Source organism: Vigna umbellata, chromosome 8 (genome assembly GCF_029865625.1).
Source record: "Vigna umbellata cultivar VRB3 chromosome 8, Vumbellata_1.0, whole genome shotgun sequence".
NCBI lineage: Eukaryota > Viridiplantae > Streptophyta > Magnoliopsida > Fabales > Fabaceae > Vigna > Vigna umbellata.
In genome coordinates, this window is record NC_142172.1 from 36,273,773 (window position 1) to 36,300,359 (window position 26,587).

The 26,587-nt window shown below is 32.1% G+C and overlaps 4 protein-coding genes across 7 annotated transcripts; 2 read left to right on the forward strand and 2 right to left on the reverse strand.

The window, feature by feature from the left end:
- Window positions 1-179: 179 nt before the first annotated feature.
- FIB4 (Plastid-lipid associated protein PAP / fibrillin family protein) lies at window positions 180-2,242 on the reverse strand. The gene is made up of 4 exons (XM_047322203.2): window positions 1,908-2,242; window positions 1,581-1,817; window positions 800-926; window positions 180-639 (listed from the first exon to the last, which is right to left on the reverse strand). Exons 1-4 carry the CDS (start codon window positions 2,130-2,132, stop codon window positions 425-427), a joined length of 804 nt encoding a protein of 267 aa, XP_047178159.1. The 5' UTR covers window positions 2,133-2,242; the 3' UTR covers window positions 180-424.
- A 6,959-nt stretch (window positions 2,243-9,201) lies between these two features.
- Window positions 9,202-13,726, forward strand: FAO3 (fatty alcohol oxidase 3). 2 transcript variants are annotated; one of them, XM_047322199.2, is made up of 3 exons: window positions 9,202-9,553; window positions 11,409-11,681; window positions 11,782-13,726. In XM_047322199.2, exons 1-3 carry the CDS (start codon window positions 9,329-9,331, stop codon window positions 13,513-13,515), a joined length of 2,232 nt encoding a protein of 743 aa, XP_047178155.2. In that variant the 5' UTR covers window positions 9,202-9,328; the 3' UTR covers window positions 13,516-13,726. The 2 variants fall into 2 exon arrangements, with proteins under 2 accessions (XP_047178155.2, XP_087953093.1); XM_088096967.1 differs by having other exon boundaries at window positions 9,414-9,553; window positions 11,416-11,681.
- Window positions 13,727-13,970: 244 nt separating this feature from the next.
- LOC124845139 (alkaline ceramidase-like) lies at window positions 13,971-16,489 on the forward strand. The gene is made up of 2 exons (XM_047322196.2): window positions 13,971-14,854; window positions 15,676-16,489. Exons 1-2 carry the CDS (start codon window positions 14,601-14,603, stop codon window positions 16,187-16,189), a joined length of 768 nt encoding a protein of 255 aa, XP_047178152.2. The 5' UTR covers window positions 13,971-14,600; the 3' UTR covers window positions 16,190-16,489.
- A 1,291-nt stretch (window positions 16,490-17,780) lies between these two features.
- On the reverse strand, window positions 17,781-25,943 carry LOC124845137 (phosphatidate cytidylyltransferase 1-like). 3 transcript variants are annotated; one of them, XM_047322194.2, is made up of 12 exons: window positions 25,819-25,943; window positions 23,970-24,115; window positions 23,353-23,606; window positions 23,064-23,215; window positions 22,773-22,914; window positions 21,897-22,053; window positions 21,572-21,619; window positions 21,392-21,478; window positions 19,709-19,837; window positions 19,559-19,615; window positions 18,335-18,418; window positions 17,781-18,242 (listed from the first exon to the last, which is right to left on the reverse strand). In XM_047322194.2, exons 2-12 carry the CDS (start codon window positions 24,042-24,044, stop codon window positions 18,153-18,155), a joined length of 1,275 nt encoding a protein of 424 aa, XP_047178150.1. In that variant the 5' UTR covers window positions 24,045-24,115; window positions 25,819-25,943; the 3' UTR covers window positions 17,781-18,152. The 3 variants fall into 3 exon arrangements, with proteins under 3 accessions (XP_047178150.1, XP_047178146.1, XP_047178147.1); XM_047322190.2 differs by having other exon boundaries at window positions 25,676-25,911; XM_047322191.2 differs by having other exon boundaries at window positions 25,671-25,911.
- Window positions 25,944-26,587: the final 644 nt, after the last annotated feature.

Consider the following 26,587-nt stretch of genomic DNA (forward strand, 5'->3'; position numbering starts at 1 on the left):
AGACAATGCATTAAGAAGAAGCAAAATCTTATCTTCATCATCAACCTTCACTTTAATATTCTTAACATCATCCAAAATCTCGTTCTTATACAAAAAAAAAAAATGATATGCAAATTGTAATGAATTCAAGGAATCACATAACAACCAATATTAATATAAATAATTAAATGCATACTCCATGATTCTTAACATCTAAGCTGGATTTTTTAATTTAAGAAAGAAATATATTACATTTAAACATAAAGTACCGTGTTTCCTTGGAACTACGTAGAAGGGTTTAGTTCCATCCGTAAATACATGTTACAGTGGGGTTTACTTCCGTCCATATATTCTTGTTTACAATGTTGGGAAACTATTAATAAATACTATCAAGAATAAAGAAAAAAGGACAAGATGAAAAACTCAGGTTGAATTCAGAAGAAACTCAAGAAATCACAAAGACCCTTAGCTCGCCTCGGTCCCCTCTTGTGATGCGGGTATCTGAGTCAAGATATGTAACTTCAAATTCACCACTTCCTGTATTGGAAGAAGGCCTCAATGCATCCGGAATTCGAGGTACCTCTAATTGTGGCACCTGTTGTAAATTCCCAGTTGTCTTCACAGTGGTTTTCTCAAATACTATCTTTACCTTTGAAGATCCTGGCACATTTGCAAAACCACAAAACATGAAAAGCTCTTAAGACTGTACAATACAACAACACAACAATTCTCATATATGGCAACTGGTAGAAAGCAATCATGAAAAACTTGCAACAAATATACAGAGATAATAAACGAAAGCATGAAAAATAAAACCAACCTATAAGTTCAAATTTGTGAGCCAATGTGGCTGTTACTTCAAGGGGTGGTAGTGGCCATGGAGCACCCAACTGAAGCTCCACTATGTTATCAAAATCTTTGCTTAAGATGTCAATTCGTTGAAAAACCTATCAACACAAAAAAAATGAATGCTGTAAATATTATGCATAACATAACTAGTAATTAGAAAAAACTTGCGGAGATTGTAAACAAAAGCAGATGCATAGCTCAAACAAGAAAACAAATAAGAAAAATATATCATAATTTGAAATAATCTAACATCTTGCTCAATCTTTGTTAGAGATCCCCACAAGAGATTAACCAAAAATAATGTATATAAATGGGGGTAACCCTATACTGGCATAAATTTTGGGGTTGAATTGAGCCATAAGTAAATTCAGAAATGTCTATCCTAGTGATTGGTATTCAAACTGTAAAGTCCATTCAAGACATCCTCGGGTAAGAGGAAGTACAGTGTTAGGCCTCACATTGACATAGAGATTAGGCAAAAATAATGGATATAAACAGGAGCAACCCCCACCTCTTAGACTAGAATTTGGGTTTGAGTCAAAATTGATACATTTCTTCAAGGAAAAAAAAACAAGAGAGCGCAGTCAGCACAAAAATTATATCATTACACTGACAATTGACACTAAGAATTTGAGGGACAAAGGGTTTTATCAGAATAATTGTGTGTCATTTTTAACTTGAAAGGTTCCCTGTTCTATACGAGAAGCAATGAAACCACAATAGTAGCATATGTGGTTGGGAACTGAACAAACCTGTCCAAGAGTTATGGGAAGGAGTCTTCCAATGGGAGGTCCAGGGCGACTACCACCTAGAGTTCGAGATGAGAATGCACTGCTATATATGAGTTTCCATCTTCCTTGCAATTTATCAAGACCAACGGAAAGATCCACAAGTCCCCCAGCAGCCTCAAGTTCCTTAGCCGCACCATCAGCCTTTCGCAGATCATCTTCACTAGCAGCAAGACCTCTATTCAGCCCAGAAACAGCGCTCTGCACTTATTTAATGCTCAACTCAAGCATAAGAAACATAACCATAACGAAAATCAGAATCATAAGATGCTGTAAAAGGGCAGCACTCACCAGCAGATTGAGCTTCAGAGAGGAGATGGAATCAGAAGTGTCCCCGGCGTAGCCAGAAGAATATGCAGCAGGTTCAGCCACACCTACAGCAGATTTGACTAGAAAAGAAGGTCTGCGCTGAGAAGGTTTTGGCGCGAGAAGAAGGGTGTTGCATCGGAGCCTGTGAAAGGAAGAAGAGGAAAAAGAAGAGGGTGGAGGGTGGGGAAGAAGGTTGAGGGAAGCCATGAAGAAAGGGTGGGTTTGGGAATGGGAAAGTGTGGAATTTGGAAGAGATTTTTGCAGGAGGTGAGTGTGTGACTGAGATTTGAGTGAGAAAGACAGAAGAACGGACTCTCAATGGAACACGGCGACAGGAAGAGGTGTGAATTTTTCTATGGTCGCCTTTCAGCGCCACGTAATGCTTTACGTATGCTTTTTTCTATTTCTTTATTTTAAATGTTTATTAAAAATTAAGCCACTAGTTATGCAATGCATACTTAAAAAAATAACGGAAAAATAAGAAATTAAAACAGAGAATAAACTAAATTAAAAAAACTTGAATATTGTTGATCATTCGATAAACATTTGTAATAAAAACAAATTCTGTAATAAATACTTGTAATAATATATATATATATATATATATATATATATATATATATATATATATATGTGTGTGTGTGTGTAAAATTATTATTATAATAAGTAATATTTGAAGGTGTATACTAATATGTCTTTAAACATAAAACTCTGAAATATTTTATATGGGAATCTAGAAAATGATTAAGAATAGTAATAGAATTTATAAAATAATTTTTTTAACATTTTACTGTTAAATGACGTTAGGTATAAATAGAATTCTAATATAAACAAATTCATTTTATAAACTATCTTTATCTTCATAACTTTCTCTAGAATCTTTGTGTCCTTTTCCTATAATTCTAACTCCAACTTTTTAAGATTCAAATATACTATTACATTTCTAGTGTCAAGAGTAAAATTCCTAATCAATTAATTTCTCAAATAAATAAATTCATTTTTGTCTTGTGATAATGGTTGAGAATTATAACTTTGAATTATTTAATTATATGATGTTTTGTTTAGTTGTTGAATTGATATGATATGTAAAATTTATGTGGATAAAATATTTTTGAATGAATTATAAGTTAGATATCGGTGTGCATGAATGATTGTTGTATGAAACTAGGAAAAATTGAAGATGAGAATTAGGGTTTGAACAATTGAGAATTCTTGGTACACTTGAAAGTTGATTTGATATCAAGAATTAAACTTTTGAAGTGGAAAGAGTACTAATTGAGCAAATTGAGATGTTCACAGTCCTTGATATTTTTTGAGATGGCGTTAGACGAGGTGGGCAAGGCATTGGGTGCGACGAGCTTTAAAATCAAACATACAGAGTTATAGGCATCGGACGCTACGGTTTCATCAATAGCGCTCAATTCACAATAAACTCTAGGGGTTCATATTGTTGGACACCACCTAGTCATCATTGAGGGTTCATCTTCTAGTGAGCTCCAACGGTCTTTAACATTGGACATTATATGACACCATTGGACGCTCACTTGATAATGAGTCCCTAAGTTGCGAGTGTTAGGTGTCCTTCTTGTACCACAAGGCATCATTTCTTACTGTAGTTTTCCTTTTTGTTTTGTTTTTTCATGTAATTTTACTAATTGTCTTGGTATGATGATTTAAAATAAAGTTGTATATGATTTAAAATAAAGTTGTATATGATTGAAATGATAAAGATACTTATTCTTAACGAGAGAATTCTACCATGTCATTGTAAGATCTATTGATGATAAGTGTATAAGTTAGATTATCTCGACTTTATTAGTGACATTAGGAAGTTTGATTGTTTTTCTTATTCTGTCGTAATTCTATAAATGTGTTTTTGGATTATTAGTCTAAGTTCTTTTTTGTTCCTCCTCTCTCAATTTTTATTTTTAAATTTTTATATTATATATATATATATATATATATATATATATATTAAAAATTAATAAAAACTAATATAAATCACAACGTAAAACATAAAATTAAATATGATAAAAAATAAAAGAAATGATTAAGATACTTTTTATTTTCTTTTTCATTGTCTTTTAAGTTTCCCACAAATTTTATTGTTTTCTTTTATCTTTTAAGAAAAAAGAAGCTAAATAAAATTTATTATTTTTGTTTTCATTTCTCATTTGTTCTCTACCGCTATCCAAGAAAAAGGTAATTCTCTCTTCTCACTTAATATTGAAATACTTATTTAATAGTTAGCATTAATTTTTTATCTCATCAGTCTTTTGTATATTCAACTTTTACGGAAAACCGAAACAAAAAGTAACGTATGTATTTTTTAATGATCAATTTTTAATTGTGACTTTATTAAATAAGTATTTCAATAAGTGAATAACTGTTTTTGATTTTTTAGTTTTGTTCTAGATTTATGGTCAATGTGCCTAAAAAATGTTGTATTCATATTAAAGAGAAGAAAAAAATAGCTCTAAGTTATTATACCGGGTGTGACTTTAATTAACTGATATTAAAAAGTGAAATTTTTATACTTATTCTAAAATTGATATAGAAAACATAAACATTCTAAACTGTTTTTATCTATATTGATTTTGAAATTGGTGTATAAAGTTGTTTTTAATTTGTATAAAAAGGTTTTTTATACTAGTAATTTTTTATTTGATTATGATAAAATATTTTTTAATCTGAAACTTTTTTAAAAAAATATATATTAAATTATATATTAATTTTTATTATATTAATAATATACATTAACTTTTATTGTATTAATAATAATAATTAAATATATAGATTTTAAGTATATTATTTTGGTTCTTCAAAATTATTGATCATGCTACTGCTGTAACACCCACATATAATGAAAGGGTATTACTGATAGTAGAGACTAAATTAATTTGATATCTCCTATAAACAATCAAACTTTATTTCAATTCCTCCAAAGTACAATACCAAACTTACAAACTTTAAACAATATAGTTTTCACCACTTTAACATAAATTTGAAATCTTTTACAAAAATCCCTCAAAGTTTTTCCCCGCATCTCTCTCATCTCTAAGCTTTCAACCGCATCTGCAACATTATCTATTCACATATAACATGAGTTATAAAAAAAAATATTTCAATCATGTATTTCTGCAATTGATAAAATATCATTATCCCGATGTCATTAATTCATCATTATCAAAATCATCTTTCTCATTTTCATAAACCTTACAAGTGTACCATGCTTACTCACGAAGCCTTATGGTCAGACCGCTCTCTGCCCGCTTCCTTAAGCCTCACCTGTATACTATGTCTTACTTTCTGAAGCCTTATGGTCAGACCTCTCTCTGCCTGCTTCTATAAAATTTATGAACCATATATTTATGTCAAAGCCTTATGGTCAGACCACTTTCTGCCTGCTTTCATAAACCTCGAGTGTTACTTTGCTCATATCAAGCTCTCATGGTATAACTCGAACATACTACTCCAGTAGTAAACATCATTTCATAAGTAATGATTTCTCATATCCACTCCAACATTTCATAAAATCAACAATTCATACCCTCTTATCCACCTAACTCAATCATGTTCATTCTTTAATCATAGATTTACAATAATCCGTTTTGGTGTCAATAAATTAAACATATTGTCAGATATCATACTTCATATTATAAACTCATTTTGCCCATAACGAGTATAACTCAACATATTTTCACCAATCAAAGATCATAGATTAGCCAAAATAAATAACATATCTTAGGAACTACATATTAAGTCTGGGCTCAATGTAACGATAAATGAAATATATATGAAGTTTTTACCATGATAACATTAAGCATCTACAATCAACTTGTTTTATTTTATTTTCATCCTAGTAGAGATCTTTCTTTACCCCAATTGGTCACCGGAGAGGACCCAGATGTCTGAACGCATCAAACTCACCTTCGACGCCAGCACATATGACTAGTCACAACTGACTGGACCAGGGCAAGGCTGGTCTATGATCAGGGATGTGCCAACTCAGGTTTTTAAGGTTCCTCTATCCTACCAATAAAGAAAGGCCCTCAATAATTAACAATTGATTTATTTAAATTATCTACCCTGTTCTTTTATGCTCTAAATCTGAAATGCCAAATTTTTAATATTTTCACTTCCTCTCACATTAACCTCAAACAATATATGTACATCTATTTAATACCCATATACAAGCTATTACAGAACCCTTACTCCAGACCTTCCAACAAGGTCAATTCCAGCCAACAAACTCATTCCAAACAGATTAACTTCATCACATCACAACATGTACAATTTCACAGTTTCAGTTATAACACCCAATATAATAAAAGTCATAAAATAGTTTCACAAGAGCACACCAGTTCAACATTCATATGCATATATTTTTATAAAATAAATTCATACAAAATAGTTAGTTCTCATTACCATCAAAATAATATTAATAAAAAAAAATTCAGGGGAAACAAGAAGTTGAATCTGGCAGAGCCGGTTAGACAACTTCTCATCCTTTTAGGAAGATGCAATAAAAATTAAATAGAACAATAAAAGTTCTGGGGAAACAAGAAGTTGAATCTGGCAGAGCCGGTTAGACAACTTCTCATCCTTCCAGGAATAGAATGTAATTAAATAATAAGAATAATAACAGGTCTGGGGAAATAAGAAGTTGAATCTGGCAGAGCCGGTTAGACAACTTCTCATCCTTCCAGGAATACAATGTAATTAAATAATAAGAATAATAACAGGTTTGGGGAAATAAGAAGTTGAATCTGGCAGAGCCGGTTAGACAACTTCTAATCCTTCCAAAAATGTGATAAAAATAATTAAGGAAAGAAATAAAAAGTTTGAGGAAACAAGAAGTTGAATCTGGCAGAGCCGGTTAGACAACTTCTAATCCATCCAAAAATACAAAAATAAACAACTAATTACATACAAATGACATAACATAATCAACATCACATTTTACAACTATCACACTTGGATCTAAACACAGAAGCATGTTCTCATTCAAAATTCAAAATCATACAGAAACAAAATACTTCATATTTAAGATTTAAGATCAAACAAAAGCAACATATGCAATACTCAAGATAATACAAAAAAAAATGTAACTCCCCTTACCTCTATTCCAGACTTAATTTCCTCCTCTGAAACCGTTCTCCGAAAACTTCCAGAATTTTCCCTCTACAACTAGAATATCCTCCAATTCTCTTCTCTCACAAATTTTTCTAGAATTTTGGTGTAAGTTTTAGCCTTCCCTCCCTTGCTATTTATAGCCAAAAAATTTTACTATTCATTTTTTTACTATATATTTTTACTATTCATTATTTTATTAAAATATTATTTTAATCTTAAACATATCTGATCTTACTCTACACCAACGTGGATGGCTTATCCCTTTGTTACTATTCATTTTTACTATTCACTTTTACTATTCACTTTTTACTATTTAATTTTTAAAAAATCCTGAATAAGTTATCAAAAAGTTTGAACCTCTCTTTCTAGAATTACTATAATTTTATATCCAAAATTTATATTTTTCTATCCATTAAAATTATTATTATAATAAAATGCTAAAATTTATTATTATAATTATTTTTCATGGATCTGCATATCTGTAATTTCTGTAATTTCAAAATCTAATTGGCCCATACCATAAAAAACCATTCTTTGATAGTACGTTGATTCGACTAGATCATAAATCTAATAAAACTCTCAAGTCTTCTAACTCTTAACGAGGAAAATGTATATATCATGTATAATATAATAAAACAATTCATTCGTAGATTTAAAGTTTAACAGACGAAGTTTATATACTGTAAATTTAAATTTATAGAGACATATATATTTTCTGTATGATATTAAATATTAACAAATAATTTAATAATATTTGGATACGGTAAATACAATAAATAATAAATGATGTAAAGTAAACTTGGAATGATTTTATATTATCTTAAAATCAATTTTAAATCTAACTTATGATTAGGACGTGAAATTTATAACTTTATATATTAGGACATTGATTTATTTAAAAACATGGCATTAGGGGCTATTTTACGTACGCTGACGAATCTAAAGACACTGTACTATTCATGTCCTCTCCGACAGGACCCTCTACAATCATGAATGCCTTCTTAACCTTTCATCACTGCACTGCCACAAATTGTTGAGTGCCCTTCATTGCAAAAAAGTTGTTAGATATAGTTAAAGAATGACATATAGAGGTAAGGCCAAAAAAAATAAAAATAATGACATTCTAGAAGATTCATATAAATAATTCACTAATCAAAATTTTAAAATATTAAATTCATGAATTTTTTATTTTTACTTAATGTAATACTTAAATTTATATTTGAATTTCTCAACTTGATACCTGTCTTTTAACTTTGAACGGGAAGAGAAAGAAACATTTGGAAAATGATACTTGAACAATCATTTTTGACAACATTTAGACACGCGCACACGTGTCAAAATCTGAGTGGTCCAGTTGGAAAAATTAAATGAAAATGGACCACTCAGATTTTGACACGTGTGCGCGTGTCTAAATGTTGTCAAAAATGGTTGTTCAAGTGTCATTTTCCGAAACATTTTAACAAATTCTGGCATGTACCGAGTAACAATCAATACAGCTTCTTCATCACAACACAATAGTTTAGGTTATATCTGATTGACTTAGAGGTTAAGATTTATTTCAAAATTTAGGCCAAGATTCATTTCAGTATTCTGCCTTTAACTTGAGATAGGGTTAATTATGTTACTTTAGAATGGACATTTTCTTGAAGGAGGTTTCAGAAATAAAATATAAAATAACAAGCAATTCACGGTTGAAAACTACACAGCATCTTCATAACGAAGGACTTTATGGCTTATCTAGATAGCTTTCATTTATAACAAAAAGCAGAGTTTATCAAAGTTATAAACTTTTATAAGAAAATATTTATTTACTTTTAAATGAAACACATAAGTTAAATCGAGTTAATACAGAAGCTCAATTTTATTTTTTTCTTACAGTTTATTTCCCAAAAAATTGAACGAACGAAACCATCGTACACATACAGTTTAAACAAAATTTTAATTTGTGAGAGCTTTTCCTAAACAAGTCTTGTAAACTCATAAGTATTTATATAAAATTAGATGAAATTTAAAAGAATACGTAAATTAATTACAATTTATACAAAAAAGAGTAATTTATTCATACTATATATATATATTTACATTGACAATAAATAATCTAAACAAGTTAGCTGATATTGGAAGAAAGGGTTATAAATGGAATGCGACAAGGAGTTGAGTTGTTGGGGGTTTAGATAGTTCCATGTATGTGTATATATAAATGCAACACATATTGATTAGTGAATTGCATAGCAGAGAGTGGTGGTAACTGCAGAGGAAGGAGAGAGATGAAGAGAGAGTGTCATCCTTTGCTGAGAGGAGGAAGAAGAGGAAGCAGACACAGTAGAGATTCTCTTTCTTCAGCTGAGATGGAATCACTTAGCAGCATGTGTGAGGCTCTGTTTCCTCCTCTGCAGTTGGAACATTTGGACACAAGAAAACACAACACAAAAAGCAAAGCTGTGCAACATTTCTGGAAAGCTTCTGCTTCTGAATTCTCCATCCCTCAAGAGGTATCACTCAATCATCACAACTTTCTCATGTTTCTTTGCTTATTTATTTGTTGCATGTTTTATATAATGATACCAGCAAATTGAATATTTGTCTTGTTCATGGAGCCATAATCAAATAGACTGTGTGGAATTTGTTTTGAATTGGGCGAAATGATAATTGATTTGATGGGGAGAACGAGGGTTAGAAAATCAAGGCTCAAAATTGTGTAGGAGAAGACAGAGAGAAAGATTTTCAAAAACTTGTGGTTGTTGTATTGTTATTTTATTTTGTTTGTCGGTGGCATTACCAAAATTGGTAACTTTGAAAGTTGTATTTTTTTAACGTTGTCACGTCTTCTAATGGTATCCTTAGCAGGTGCGTGTTGGGTTACCATTCAAGATTGAAGACCACAATCGCCTACCACTTTCATTTTCTTTAAATTTCATTTTTTTTTCTTCATTCACAAAATTTGATGTTAGCGTGATTAAGTTCTTTGAATATACTCAAAGTCAGTTAATTTTTATGCCAATTTAGAAAATTAATTTTAATTATTTAAATTTAGTAATCATTTATGTATTTTTTTAAATTTCATTTCATTAAAACCATATAAAAATCAAAATATTAAAACTAATTTTAAAAATATATCAACCAAAAAGAAAATAACTAAAATATAATGATATTTTAGTTCACGATTTATATAACTTTTTCTACCTTCAGTGACTATTTAATTAACCAAGCAATGTATTAAGAAGTTACAACGAATCCATAAACTCGGTTATATTTTTGTGATTTGAGTTGAATTTTATTTAACACCTTCAATTAAATTGAGTTATAATGAAATCATGAATTTTAAATTAACTATATTATATTTATTATATAAATAAATATGATTTATATATATTATAATATTTTCACTATCTTATAATGATTAAAAAAATTTTATATTGGTGCATTTTTTCTTAATGAATAACTATTATTTTTTTTCTTTTAACTCCACCAAACCTAATATAATGGAATTGAATTGAGTTAGATTATTAATTAATAAAGCCAGCTCAAGAATCCAATGAAATTTAATTGTTAAAATATTTAAAAAAAATAAATTGAACTGAACTTCCACCTAACCAATTAACAGTACACTTCTTCCATTCAGATTTTGTGTTTATTTATATTGTATATATATGACTGTATTAAATGTTTAGAGTTTTTAATTATTTTTTCCATAAAAATAAAACTTTTTTGTATTGTTATATTATATTTTTATTTGAAGGAGACAGAAGGCATCTCCTCCATATGTTATAAATGGAAATGAATGATATTGGTGATTATGATTATTTTTATCATAACTTTTTATAAGTCTACCCACTTTTGGTTCATTAGTTAATGAGTTTCTATCGGCTCATCAACTTGTTAGGACTCATATTTTTCTTTTTCTTTTTATTCCATTCACTGTGTTCTAATGTTATAATAACCATGCGCAAATCATTGATTTAGTTTCACTATAATACACTTGATTTTCTTCTTTGGAATTTTGTCAAGAAAAGATGATGATTTTTTTAATGATCATGATGGAATAGTTATTATTACTTTTACCCATTTTATCACTACTCAAAATTGAGAAAGACTTTGTTTGGTTGTGTAGGGTGCATTCTTTTCCATCTGAAGTTTGCATCATATCAAAACACCTAAGAGCATTGCAAAAGAATTTCTTCCGGAAATTTTTTATTAATTAAAATATTATTCTAACACGGCTCTCGTAAAAACAAAAAGGTCATACATATAAAAGAAATTCTTCAATTTTAAGGAACTTTTAGATATATATAAACAAGAGGAACATTAGTTTTACTCAATAGAATCTAAAATGTGAAATGTGCATAGTGTGCAGATATACTGATAAAAAGAGCTCTGAAAGAAGCATTGATATTTGTGAGATTGATCCTATGGATGCTGTCAACAAGATTGGGCACTTTGTTGCTGTGTGGGACTCTCTGTCTCAGTAAGAAATGGCCTTACATCCACAACTTCTCAAATATTTCTTTGGCCAACAGAGAAAAGGTTCTGCAGAAATGGTTTAAGCATCGCTTCCTCACACCTGTTAGACTTGCATTCCTTTACGTCAAAGTTCTGTGCCTCTTTGTTTTCTTCTCTCAGGTCATGCCACTTTCTTCATCTACAACTTCTCATTCATCATCATATCTCTTTCCTCTCTGTTACTAATTGTGTGAGCAATGGAATATTCCCCTGTGTGCAGTGTGATGAGAAGGGTGAAAACCCAGCATGGGAAGCTATAGGATATAAGGTTGACACTGATGGGATCACAAGCAAGGTTCAGAAAGAGAGGCCTCTTGAAAAGGGAATAGTGGAAGCTGCGAATGAGAGTGATTGGAGCCTGCCTAAGTCTCTTGCTGAGAAAGGTCTTGAAGTTTCTATGGATGCTGAAAACAATGTCCTTGGAATAAAGTGTGATGTGGTAATTGTTGGGTCTGGTTGTGGGGGAGGAGTTGCAGCTGCTATTCTAGCAAGTTCAGGCTTCAAGGTGCTTGTTCTTGAGAAGGGTAACTACTATGCCTCCGGTGATTATTCTTCTCTAGAAGGGCCTTCTTTGAATGAGCTTTATGAATTAGGAGGAACTTTTGCATCCTGGGATGGAAAAATGGCGATTCTGGCAGGGTCAACAGTGGGTGGTGGATCTGCTGTTAATTGGGCGGCATCTATTAGAACACCAGAAAGTGTGCTTAAGGAATGGGAAAAAGACCACAGATTATCAATCTTTTCGAGCCATGAATACCTTTCTGCCATGGACATGGTGTGCAAAAGGATTGGTGTAACCGACAAGTGTGTGGAGGAAGGGCTCCAGAATCAAGTTCTCAGAAAAGGTTGTAAGAATCTTGGTCTTCAAGTTGATTACGTGCCAAGAAACTCATCAGAACGACATTACTGTGGGTCTTGCAACTACGGTTGTACAAAAGGAGAAAAACAAGGAACAGAGGTTACATGGCTCGTCGATGCTGTGGATCATGATGCAGTGATACTAACAGGAACGAAAGCTGAAAGATTTATATTGGAAAACAACAAGGGAGGGAGAGCGAGAAGAAAGAAATGCTTAGGAGTGATGGCCAATGTTTTAACAAATAACGTAACTCGGATACTGAAAATTGAGGCCAAAGTCACAGTTTCAGCCTGTGGGGCTCTTCTGACGCCACCTTTAATGATCTCCAGTGGATTGAAAAACAAGCACATTGGAAAGAATCTTCGCATGCATCCAGTGCTAATGTCGTGGGGGTATTTTCCAGACTCAAATTCTGATCTCAAGGGTAAATGCTATGAGGGGGGAATAATAACTTCAGTTCATAAGGTGGTATCCGAGGAGTCTAAAGTGAAAGCCATAGTTGAAACTCCAGCACTGGGGCCAGCAGCGTTATCTACACTGGTTCCTTGGGTGTCTGGACCTGACTTCAAAGAAAGAATGCTGAAATATTCAAGGACTGTTCATCTGATCACAATTATTAGGGACAAGGGCTGTGGAGTAGTTAGGAGTGAGGGTAGGGTGCACTATGAGTTAGATGAATCGGACAAAGAGAATATGAAGGATGGAGTGAAGCAGGCACTGAGAATTCTTATAGCAGCTGGAGCTGTTGAGGTAGGTACTCATAGAAGTGACGGACAGAGAATTGAATGTAATGGGAATAATGAAAAGGAATTGGAGAGGTTTGTGGAATCCATATATGCAACAGGAGGGTCAATGTCACAAGAAGAAAAATGGAGTATATATAGTTCAGCACACCAGATGGGGAGTTGCAGGATGGGGATCAGTGAAAAAGAAGGTGCAGTGGATGTAAATGGGATGAGTTGGGAAGCAGAAGGTCTGTTTGTGTGTGATGCAAGTTTGCTGCCAACTGCAATTGGTGTGAATCCCATGATAACCATACAATCTACTGCATATTGTGTTGCCAAGAAAATTGCAGCCTTTCTGGGAACAGGATAAAGTTTGTTTCTTTCTTCTTTTCTATACAACCTACCATGCCCCTGCCAATGAGTAAATTATGGTGCCACAGCAAACTACAATAGTTCCGTAGCTTGTTTGGAAGTTTGAACAAACATGTCATTAGTTACACTATAACCATTTTCCAATTTTTTTTGAGTTTACGTTCTTGAATCACTTCTCATAATGTCACTCATTTGTTTCAGCTTGTCAATTTCAATGTGCAATTTGAAACAAGGAACTTTTCACATGGATACAAAGAATTGGATATGCTTAATAACAGAGATACTCCTACCCTCTATATTTAGGATACTGGTTAAGAAATTAAAGATGTTTTTCTGTTGAAAATAATATAAAAACATTAAAAAATCATAAAACAATATGTATCTTTTACCTGTTTCGATAACAAAAAAATCTATTTTTAATTCCATAATTAGAGTTTATAAGACACTGGTTCACCTTCACCATATCCAAAATGCAAGAAACTGGCCGACCCACATGTGCATGTATGTGGTCCGACACGTATCAGCCTCTTCTATTTCCTTTTTCTAACACCAATGAATCACAATTCGTAACGGTAATAACGGTTGCATCTTCTTCTCTACAATGAAACCTTCTTTCATTGTCTGCTTCTCTCGAAAACACCTTCTACTGACCATCCGTTTGTGCCTCTATCGGATACATCACATTCTTTTTGTGTTACAACATCAAACATATTCTACTTCAAATAAAGTTTGTTTCTTTAACATAGGGTTTGAAAAATAACAGAGAAGAAAAATTGATTTTGGGAAGCTCCCTATATCACCGAATTTTATTATTGTTAGACACAGGAAGAGAAGAGAGAATGAGATCTACGTGGTTCTTACATAATCTTTCCAAGTATGAATATTTTTTAATCTCTTATTTTATTGCTTTAATATGTATTTTAATCACTAATAGCTATTTACAGTTTCTGTTGCAAGGATTTTGAGGTTTCTGTGTTGTGGGGTTGATTGTATTTTGGTATGTTGACGTTGCCTCATGATTTTTCAGGGATTTGTGAGCTCTGCAGCTTTGAATACGGATAATTAGGTAAACAAATAAACCAGATGGAGATGAAAATGTCTAGCTTCTGGGGTCCGGTTACATCAACTACAGATTGCTGTGAAAAGAATTATGAATATTCATCTTATATTGCAGAATTTTATAACACAATATCCACCATTCCGACCATTCTTTTGGCTCTTGTCGGTCTTATAAATGCTTATAGAGAACGGTTTGAGAAAAGATTTTGTGTTCTTTATGTAACAATTATGGCACTTGCCATTGGAAGCATGTTGTACCATGCCACGCTACAGCGTATGTAAGTATTGAACTCTATCAATTCCTGCAGCAATTTATATAAGGTTTTGGTTGGTGATTTTTACTTTTTCATGTTGTCTGAGTTATTCTGCGTCATGCAAAATGAGTTTGGCATTTTGTATAATATGTTTGTTGAATATTTGAAGAATTCTTATTTAAGGTGATTGCAATGGCCACATCATATTCATACATTAGCCTCATATCAGGTCAAAATATTGATTTTGGTATAGATCAAAAAAATATTGACTTATTTTTCAACAATTGGCACTGCTTTTCCTGGCTCAGAAAGAAAAAAATTTATGCATTTTCTACCCTTTAATGAATAATATCCAATCTAATGCAGCTAGGGTATACCATGATGCAAGCAAGTCACAAATGCATTTAACTTCGCTGGCTAGTTTTTATGTCATTACATCCATGTTTTTCCTTGAATTTCTGTGTTTCCATATGTTAAATGGCATTATTTGATCTTATTTTTCCCTTTGGGAGAAAGTATTTTCTTTTCAAGTGGATTAGGAGAGATCAATATGATGTTATACCATGAGTGTTTATTGTTGAACTGTTTCTTTCTCATCATTGAGAGTTGGAAAATTTTCTGAGACAGTAGCATGCTAATTAGCTTCTGGACATAGTTTTGGTGAAAAAAGTTTTAGAAATTTGAAGCAGGTTGTAAGTGAAGTTGTGTTGTTTGGTTTGGGATTTGTACTATACATGCTTAATATAGAAGGCCACTATGACGTATTGTTAATTTAGTGGTGACATAGGTTTGTTTTGTTTTGAGCGAGTATTTATTTATTGTCCAGTTATTGCACTTTGATTTAGGCAACAACAGAGCGATGAAACTCCTATGATGTGGGAGATTCTGCTATACATGTACGTCCTGTATTCCCCGGATTGGCACTATCCTCGTACAATGCCCATCTTCCTATTTTTGTATTGTGTTATCTTTGCCATTGTTCATTCAGTGGTCCGTTTTGGAATTGGCTTCAAAGTCCATTATATCATTCTCTGCCTCCTCTGCAGTCCAAGAATGTACAAGTATTACATTTATACTGATTATGTGTCTGCAAAGCGCCTGGGAAAGCTTTATGTAGTTACTCTTCTATTGGGAGGTTTGTGTTGGATATGCGATCATGTTTTCTGCAAGCAAATTTCTAGTTGGCCAATTAATCCACAAGGTCATGCTTTGTGGCATCTCTTCATGGGTTTCAATTCCTACTTTGCAAACACATTCTTGATGTTTTGTCGTGCTCAACAACTTGCCTGGTCTCCAAAAGTTGTCCATGTAATGGGTGTCTTGCCCTATGTCAAGATTGAGAAGCCAAAACACCAGTAAAAGAAAACAATACAAGATGAAAAGGTTTCAGTCATCATACATTTGGGTAAAGAGTAGTTAGGTATCAATGTTCTTGGCCTTTTTCTTGGTTTAGAGTGGTTTACATAATGATTTATTTGTTTTTCGATATTGTGTTTTACACCTAGGACATGTACCATATTTATGCACAACACTGGATGTTTGTTTAAGCCCGACAAAACTCCATTAATGACAACCAAAATTTTTGTAATATTGGTTGTTATTGGATTCAGTTGAATCATCCTACATATTTATGTAAAATTTTCTTTAACCCTTTCTGGGTGATTTAGTATGTTATTTTTGTGGAGCATTAAACGTCAAACTCAGTTTGATGCTGCTCTAAAACTCAATAGAATCCGTCTACTGATAAAGGTTTGAATAGTTGCTAAAAAGTCTTGAGTCTAAATATAGTTGCAACTAAACTAATGTTTTTAAAACTAGCCTGGTTTTTCAACTGGACAGGCTATTTTATTCATCGTTCAATAGTTCAACTGTGATTTACTCAAAACTAAATTATTTGTATTAATAAAATTATAGTAATAATTGAATGATATTAAAAGTATAATGTCATAATTCTGTGATGTTGAAAACTAAATTAAAACATAAACTTATAGGTTTTTAACATTTAAAATAAATATAAAAATAAAAACAAAACATGTTATAATACTTCAATTAAAGTTTCAGAAATAGATATCAATAACGATAAGTTTATATGGAGAATAAAAAAACAAATATTTCACGTTTCTTAAGAAATTTTAAAATAATGAACTGTTAAATAATTTTATATTAAGTTGGTTTAGACCAATTTTACCTGAATCTCAACACCGAGGTTGACACCATTGCATTGCGTTTAAAGGTATAAATTTCTTTAATAAAGTAGGTTTAGGCATTTTAACGTTAACTTTTGTCTAGAGCCACTTCGTTAAGATTCTTTCCAAAGCTTGATGTTCATCCCCTGAAAAAGTGCATCGAAGTTCATATTCATTTTTATAGCTAAGGAGTAGCATTCTAAATGCATGACTAGATAAATCATTTTTTGCACTCGATTAAAATAACTAGGGCATTTGATTTCCAATAATGTATTAAATTATAATAAGACCATGAAAAACATGTTCGCTATGGTCTGCTTTCTGTTGCAAGTGTAAACAAATGTCTGCAATTTGTAGTAACCTATATTATTCTGCGAAGCACAAGTTGTATTCTGGATCTTGATGTATATAAAACATGTTTTTCATTTGGAGAAAAATGATAGTTTTACATATAGAGAAATATTGCATTCTTTTGGGCTTGCTGGAATATAAGAGTCCTTCAATTTCTTATGATTGAATCATTATCTATTCATAAACTAAAGGAGGCTTTTGTTCCAATTGCAACAGTATCGACAGTTGAGTTACAAATTGAACTTCAAACATACCAGAAAATCAACCAAAATTTGCACTTGTTAAGGAATCTGAGGCATGCCAAAACCACAGTAACTGTCAACAAAATAAAAACGAAAGTGTACCATAGAAATGGAAAAAAACAAACAAATATATCATATATATCATCATATAATTGGTGCAGCATTTGATAGTTGAACAAAAATATTTGTCGATCGCACTAAAATATATTATCAAACGTGATTCAAACTACATTTAAGGTATTAGAAAAATATTAACACACCTCACCAGGAATTAAATACAGCACAGGCGTTCATTTTCAGCCAACATGTGAATTATTTATATTGAAGATCATGAGTGAACGGTAGGTGTTCATGCAAAGCCATCAATTAACTATTCAACTATAGCCAGAAAAACAGAATGGAACTAACGGTAAACATACACTATGCACATCTTGACAGCTTCCGGACCTTTGATTAGTTTCACTCAAAAGATAGAAAACGCTTGTACAGATGTATGTAAAGGAATACAATAGAAGGTGAGAACAAATACACCTCGCCATGAATCTAAGAGTTCCTTGGAATCCCCTGTTGTAAAATTTCTCCAAGCCTCAAATATAGAGCTTCTTGTTCATTGAATGATAGGTTGATTAATATCTGAAACGCCCAGCGGTAGATCCACAACTTAAGCATCTTAAAATGTTATTGGATAGAAATATGAAATATAAATTGTAAAATAAAGATAATACCTGGTCCAAAATCATTTCAACCGAGAGACTTTGTTGCACAACAAATGACTGATGATATATATATGCAAACACGGCCATAACCATCTACAGCAAGACAAATTAGTCAAATTTTGCTCGTCATATGCATAATAGCTTGGTACTAGGAAGCTTTTGACTTCCAATGCTAGCCCCTCAGCCAATGGAATGAACAGGACTAAAGATACAAATAGAGTCAGGCAGCAGAATGTAAAAGAGAGTGAAAAGTTAGTGAGTTGTTAGGGAGGGGCAAATTTTGGTCTGTTACGATTATTCGAATGGCATCAAAATTATAAATGGACAAACAGTTTCGCATAAAATACCTATAACTACTTTCACAGATATATTAAATCAGGCCAGGGTCTACAGTATGCAGTTGACATTCATACTAGACTGGACCACCAAGACTTCTACCGATTACTCGTCTTGATTGGTCACTAAAGATTCCTTCTTGTTGAGTTCATTGAACTTCACACTTGAATTAATTTTGTTAGAGGAGGAAATTTCATAATTTTTAAAACATCTAAATACATTCGTTTCAAATTGTACAAGACAATTAAAATTTATTAAATTTTAAATTTCTTATTTTAGATTATTATTTCAATTACCACCATATGTAAAAAATTATTTAAATATTAAACAATTGATAATAATTCAAAAATATCAATATTTGTGATTTTTTTAACTACATGGTTGATGTATATCTTAGTCAAAGTTTGTTAATGATTTTTTTAACTGCTCAAATAATTATTAAATAATGTTTTACAAAAAGTAAAAATTAAAGTAAAAGAACATTATAGTATCAAGAATTCAAAATAGAAAAACACATTTTCTTTTCTTCAACACCAAATAATATATAATTGCATAAAATTTTAAAATATAGTACCAAATAAACTAAAAATATCTTAATAATTTAAAATGGAAACAATATAATATATAAATAAATATATATATGTGTGTGTATATATGTGTGTGTGTGTGTGTATATATATATATATATAGACACTTATACTCATCCCAGTCCTGGATTCAAAAGGTTGGGTATTGTCAACCCAGGTATATTTCCTGAGAGAGAGATATTAAGGTACGAGTTTATTTGTCATCGTGGAAAAAAAAAACACATTAGTTTTTGTAATATGAAGATCAAAAGTTGAGCACAAAGACAAAAAAACATACAATTTTCTAGATTGAAACATAAAGATAGTCTACCTGGCAATCCATTCTGTCAGTAATTCCACCATGTCCAGGAATACTATCACCAAAATCCTGCAAATTTGAGAACACACAGCAAGTTTGTTTATGCTTTGATCAAAATGGCTGACATTTGCGGTGTTCCATATTAGAAAAACAATTGCATACCTTTATTTTGAAAGCCCTTTTAAAACCACTTGCAAAGAAACCTCCAAAAGGTGCAATAATCGAAGCAAACAAGCCAAGACATAAAGCATGCCATTGAACAGGTAGGATTGATACCTCCTTCCAAGGAAACTGTATAGAACAACATGTCGCAAGTTATATTTTCAGATGTTCCAAGAACCTGGATTGGCAACTCATGATTACAGAATAGTCACATTTTATATGCTGAAATGTAAAGTGGAAATAGAAAATCTAACAGAGTGGTCGTTAGAAAATTTAGTTTTCTAATCCTATTAAGAATAGATATGTTTTGTAGTGGCAACTACTGGTGTGTTTGGATAAACAACTTAAGTGCACGCCTATTGAATGAGTGCTGATTACATGATAAGCTCAAGGGCCTGTTTGGCTGGAATATTCCTAAAGTACTTTTAAGAAAAAAATAAGAAAAATTAATTCAGGTTCTCCATAAATTAAGACTAGATTATGCATAAACTAATTTATAAAAATTCTCGTTTAACTTATCCAAAAATTAGAATTTGAACTTATGTTAAGCTAGTTTTTACCTATGAAATACTTTATTTCATATTCTTCTTACTTTCTTCTTCTAAGAGTACTTTTAGAGAAGCATACCCAAACAGGCCTTAAGGACTATACTGAAATCAAAGAGGAAGAGAGCACTCAAGCTCATTTAGGGTGTTCCATAATCTATACAGAATAGTCACATTTTATATGCTGAAATGTAAAGTGGAAATAGAAAATCTAACAGAGTGGTCGTTAGAAAATTTAGTTTTCTAATCCTATTAAGAATAGATATGTTTTGTGGTGGCAACTACTGGTGTGTTTGGATAAACAACTTAACTGCACGCCTATTGAATGAGTGCTGATTACATGATAAGCTCAAGGGCCTGTTTGGCTGGAATATTCCTAAAGAACTTTTAAGAAAAAAATAAGAAAAATTAATTCAGGTTCTCCATAAATTAAGACTAGATTATGCATAAACTAATTTATAAAAATTCTCGTTTAACTTATCCAAAAAATTAGAATTTGAACTTATGTTAAGCTAGTTTTTACCTATGAAATACTTTATTTCATATTCTTCTTACTTTCTTCTTCTAAGAGTACTTTTAGAGAAGCATACCCAAACAGGCCTTAAGGACTATACTGAAATCAAAGAGGAAGAGAGCACTCAAGCTCATTTAGGGTGTTTCATAATCTATTCTGTAAAACTTGTTGGAATGAACTGAAAATATTTTATTCCAGGTCATGAGCCCTTTTTATCGGTTTACACAAGTACTTCTGTCATAAGACCACACAATCTCTTCCAAATATTCCTTTTATCCAAACAATGATAGTTAAAATGAAATATCCAAATCTGAATTTCTTTAAACTCATGATAAAAATTTTCCGAGCTAATATCCTAATGACTGGGCCAATTTGAGTGAGCCATTGGCTGGGCTATGCAACTCATTGACTTAATTGTCTTTCAACCTTATCAGTAATGTTCACATTCAATACTTTTCAAGTTTTTTATTCTCTAAGAAAAATTTGAGGATTCATTTTGTTATTTGAGGCATCTAAATTATGCTTTTGTTGAATATTTTTACCGATATGGCCATGCACATACACTTTCAAGTGGATATTGATGTAAGTCAAGATTCAAAATTCAGCTCAATTTCAAGTGCTTACCCAGTGAGGGATCCATCCTCGTAAGGAGTAAGATTCTGGCTTAAACAGAGGACCAGGATCACAGTGAAGCCAACCAGTTGACAAATCCTGCATGTTATTACCAAAGAGATGTGAGCATTGATCAGTTTATTGTTGAATAATGCTTTACAATGTTAGTTGTGGTATGCATTACACAGCTACCTTCCTTGGACACGTTAGCCACTGAGAATGACCCATGATGTCAGCAAGCTACAAAATAAGTTTTCAAAGATAATATTATCATCTAGCTCATAACAACTTTATTGATGTATAAACACTCAAGCAAAAACTTAATTGCTACAAATGGTGATTCTGAGCAAGCTCTTGGACAGCTTATTCAGGCTGTTACAACCATTTAATAATGCTATAATTAGAGGAATATAAAGCATTAGTAAGTGAGTCATGTTCAGTGACAAGTGACAAACCCCCTGCCAAAAAAGTCCCAATAGTTTTTGTACCGTCAATAACAAATTGAAATTGTGCTCACCATAAATGCAGAGATGATGGTGGTAACGGATGCCCCAATAAAACCCTCCCAGGTTTTCTTTGGAGACAACTTAATCAAAGGGGTTTTTCCAAAGAAGAAACCAAAGATATAAGCAGCAATATCATTAATGACAATAAGTGTTGCTGGGAGAAGAAACCTGTACAGCAGTTCAATAAAACAAGCAAGACATCAACGTCAATACAATTAAAAGCAACGGGGACAGGATATGACTTATTTCCTATAATAGCAGTGATCAAACATTAAATAAAATGTGTGAACAAGATGGTTCTGAGGAAGCACATAGACATACGCATAAAGTCACTTTAAATCATAGCAGTTTAATTATGTCAGACTATCATGACTAAACAGTACAGTTTTTTATTGGGGAAAAATTAAAATAATACCCTCCAATCAACCCAAGCAAAAGCATACGGGAATGTACTTTAAAAATCAGCCCCCTGCATTTTGAAAAGTTGGCAATCGATCTTATTTTACAGTTTTATTGTCTCTCTTATAGTCCTCTTTGATGAGAATATAATTATTTGGTCATCTCCCTAATCTTTTCTCCATCATTCCTATCCTAAGGACTTGATTGCACCATTTGGGCAAGACCAGATAACACGTTCTGTGCAATTCAGCCAACAAGTCCACAAATTATGTGATTCGCTTACACAATTCCACAAGGTGATTGTTTTTGCATCAATTACCAGAAAAATAACATTTAAAAAATCATGCATAAAAAGTGTCCACATATTTGAGGAAGAGCATCGTGAAGAATAATACGATTTCATGCAAAAGAGAATCCTCAAAAAAGAGGTGAAAATTTTTCAGCATTATTATTACATAATCATCATTTCCGTTTATAGGTTATATTACCAGAAAATCCCTTCGAAAATGCTCGCCACAGTGAAGGAGGACTGGCCAAATACAACAATTAGAATCATATGTGTCCAAGCATACTGGCCAAATTGGTACTTGTACATCTTCTTCTTCAATGTGAGAATGAACCACATAAATCCTACATTCAATCAATAAAAACGTGCATAAGCAAAGTATTAGCTCCAAATGTAAAAAACTAGCTTGATGTTTGCCACAAATCTAATAGACACATTGCACAAGCACTGGCTAATGAACATTAGAAGGATAAAATTAATAAAAGTAAGTTACCTGCAATGTACAAGGCGTAGCAGATAACCATATGATACTTAATTAGACTGCTCACTAGCCGATATAAAACCATGTCTGAAGTTACAGTGTTAACCAGGCGTGGACTCAGAATACGTCCATAAACAAATAACATTGCAGTGAAGAAAAAATGCCTGAAAGAATATACATGAACGAAAAATGAAAATGTACTTAATGGTTTTTTTTTTTTTAAATATCCTGTCCATTTAGATACTAATTCATCATAAAAAGAACGATTGTACTGTTATGTGAGTAACAATTATGAACATACCAGTTTAATAGCCTAAATCCAGGCAGTTGCCTATCTTCATGAGCTCTCCTGAGTAGATTGAAAAGTTCCTTTGCCATGAAGATTTGAATAACCACCACCATTGCAGTGATGTAGAGGTGACCCATATATATTATCAACACAAAGCCTCCAATCATCCATATGGATGAATATGCTCGAATTAGCATGGACTTGTATTTACTTTTGTCGTTAACAAGTAACTGGGTCCCATTTGCTTTGCTAACTTCCGGGATAACCTTAGATAAAGACATCATAAAATTAAATTCAAATAGTATACAGAATTTTTTTGTTTCCAGAATGATACTGCAAGGATTCAGTTCACATCATTTCATTGAAACTTATCACATCAAATTCATCTATGGAGACAGCAACATTAAGAAGGAACCAAATAGTAATAATACAGTAGAATTAACCATGCTTCCAATTATTTGTTATTCATAATTAGATAATTTTGACACTTTTTCATTCTCTCTTCAATTTTCAAGATGACACAGAGTAGGTTGAATCAATTTCTATATGAAATCTACTAATACAAAATTCCTTTTAATAAGCAAAAGGAAAAGATGATTAAGTGATTAATCAAACTCTAATTAACAAACCTCATTTGAGCGTTTTCGGTGCCTAATCCGACCACTTGTGGTTGATGGGGCAGTGGTACTAGTATCCCTCTGCATTGGTCTTCAATCAGATTTCACCTTATTGGAAGACAATGTGAACAGCACATATGTAGCCAGAAAGTAGACACCTGCAGAGTAAAAGAGATGAACTATACTCCTTTATATATATGAAGCATAACTTATCAGATACGATTCCATTTGTAGACCTTCCAAGCAAAATAGCTAGAAAATATTAGCTTCCATTATATAGCACAAACTAGGAGGATAAAAAAGCATGAAATATGAAGGTAATTAACTGTAGACTTAAATTTTGAGCAGGGAAGTTTAGCTAAATGAACTTTTCCAGTGATTCATTTTTTTTTTTAGTTCAATACAATAGAGATCTTTATAGTTCACTATAACCATATTATCCACAGTCATTTGAGACTGTGCTATTAACTCGTATCATAAGTCTCATTCACCAGTTTGAATAATCATCATCTTCTTCAACATTAGGATACGTACATGATCTTCTCACAACTAGGGTATCAATTATTTACCATTATTAGTCTTATCCCTCTTTCCTTTCCGACAAAACATTTTAGTTTTTTTATAAAAAAAAAGTACAAATAATGGGTTTTAGACATCTGCTTTATGTAATATGAACCAAATATCCGATATAATATTTCTGGAATTATAAAACATAATTTAACATGCAATAAATGCCTAATATGTGCAACATTTTTATTTTACAAGTAACATTACCACAGAAAAATCCATCAGCACTTTTTTGTTTCACTCACCCAAGCTCAGTGAACAAAATTCAATCTTGTCTGAAGCTTTCGTCAAAAACAGAAAATAACGAGAAGAAAAAGAGAAAAATCAAACACAAACATAACTTTAAGCTCTGACCGCAAAAGACAACCAATATTAACTTCAATATGGAATACATGTGGAATCCCAAATCTATCAACTATTTTTGGAATCACTGAATGCACAACATCCGGTCAATCTATTAATTCACGACTTGCGACGACTAAATACAAATGTAGAGGCACAGTTGAAGAGAGTGGCAGTAGTAGTGGACTAGCAGTCAATCGGTATTCTCCAGGGACTCTTCCTCATGGATAGTAATATTTATCACATGTTATAAGAACGAAATCACAAATCGACGCCAAACCCGACCCCGCAGTGTTTCCTTCAAGTGTTCCTACAACTCCTAATTTTCAGGAATCCCACATTTTCAACAAGTAGCGAACCCTAACAACATAGTCCACTACCTATTCAATAAAACACATTCTCGCACAGCCTTCCCTATTAAAAACAAGCACTCGCAGTAACCCTACATCACTATTCCACACTCTGGAACAAATTCAATGTATTCACTTACCCTATTTATAACTCCTCCGCTGTCTACAAAACCGTTAATTACAGAGTCAAAAACTCGCAAAGAATCTCCACAAAAAAAAAAAAGCGCACAACTAAAACTTCCTCTTCCTCTATAATTTTTCAAAGCAGGAAACAAAGCAAAACGACGAATCTCGAACATGATACATGAGAAGAGCTTCAGATTCAACATCATAGAGAGTTCCTTGAAGTTGAATCATATCTCAGAGCAGAACAAATCACACGAAAATGAAAAAATAAACTGGAGATAAGCATAGAAACATGTATAGCAAGCGAGAGTGAGATGGCAAAACGCACGAAACCTGGTTTCAGTTGTAGTGATGTTGAACGACGGAAAAGACGGAGAGAGTGAAATGAAGAAGACAAAAAAAGAAGACTGAGAAATAATAGCTATCGAAGGTGAAAATAGAATATAACAAACGCGAAGCAAAGCGCGCACACACACCGTAGCGGTGAAGCCTTATTCGTTTTTCGAAAGTAAGAGAACGAGAAATTCTCTCTTGCCAAAGCACAGCTCACACACAAGAAGGGTATCATTATTGTGACGGAGTCTTTTTTATTCTTAATACTTTTTTATTATGATACTATATTCTTTCTTTTTCTTTTACAGCAGAAATAATAATAATAATAATAATAATAAAATTCTTTTTTTTTCTGGTTCAGTTTTGCTTGGCTCTTGAAGAATCTTTTCTAGAAGGAGGTCAAATTGGGATTGATACTTGAAAGTAGAGACTGAGGATTCGCAGGAATATCGCATTAAAAATGAAAGCAAAGTATAAACGAAGGAGATGGCTCCCACTTTTGAAATTTTCTATGCTTGAAAAAAATGCGCAAAATTTTATTGTGTATATATATATATCTACATGTTCCACACTCATAATTACGGTAAAATCAATTATAATTACGGTAAAATGGTTTATACCATATAAGTTTTACTTTTATTTTCATTTCATGCACCCTGCTAATATGTTTTCAGACAAATTCTGATGCACATATTTTTATTTATTTTTAAATAATTTTAATCAATAATAGTCTAACAAATAATACGTTAACAAATATTACTAATATTCTTGTAAACGCAACCCCAAACAGAAAGAAATATAGATAGTATTACTTTATTTAGTTAAAGAGAAAAGAAGAAAACTTAATTCTCTTTTTTTTTCTATTTTTTCTCTACAATTTATTAATTTTAACATGTATTCTTTTTCTTAAAC

Bases quoted from the DNA above. Each gene is read 5' to 3' on its own strand.
- LOC124845137 (XM_047322194.2), bottom strand. From the start codon at position 24,044: ATGCAGAGGGATACTAGTACCACTGCCCCATCAACCACAAGTGGTCGG. The intron at 19,838-21,391 runs GTAAGCACTTGA...TGTTCTATACAG, and splicing joins GAGGATGGATCCCTCACTGG to TTTCCTTGGAAGGAGGTATC. The intron at 18,419-19,558 runs GTAGACTATCTT...GTCTTGCTGTAG, and splicing joins CTGACAGAATGGATTGCCAG to ATGGTTATGGCCGTGTTTGC.
- LOC124845139 (XM_047322196.2), top strand. From the start codon at position 14,601: ATGGAGATGAAAATGTCTAGCTTCTGGGGTCCGGTTACATCAACTACA. The intron at 14,855-15,675 runs GTAAGTATTGAA...ACTTTGATTTAG, and splicing joins CATGCCACGCTACAGCGTAT to GCAACAACAGAGCGATGAAA.
- FAO3 (XM_047322199.2), top strand. From the start codon at position 9,329: ATGAAGAGAGAGTGTCATCCTTTGCTGAGAGGAGGAAGAAGAGGAAGC. The intron at 9,554-11,408 runs GTATCACTCAAT...AAATGTGCATAG, and splicing joins AATTCTCCATCCCTCAAGAG to TGTGCAGATATACTGATAAA. The intron at 11,682-11,781 runs GTCATGCCACTT...CCCTGTGTGCAG, and splicing joins TCTTTGTTTTCTTCTCTCAG to TGTGATGAGAAGGGTGAAAA.
- FIB4 (XM_047322203.2), bottom strand. From the start codon at position 2,132: ATGGCTTCCCTCAACCTTCTTCCCCACCCTCCACCCTCTTCTTTTTCC. The intron at 1,818-1,907 runs GTGAGTGCTGCC...AAATAAGTGCAG, and splicing joins CTCTGAAGCTCAATCTGCTG to AGCGCTGTTTCTGGGCTGAA. The intron at 927-1,580 runs GTTTGTTCAGTT...TTGTGTTGATAG, and splicing joins TTCCCATAACTCTTGGACAG to GTTTTTCAACGAATTGACAT.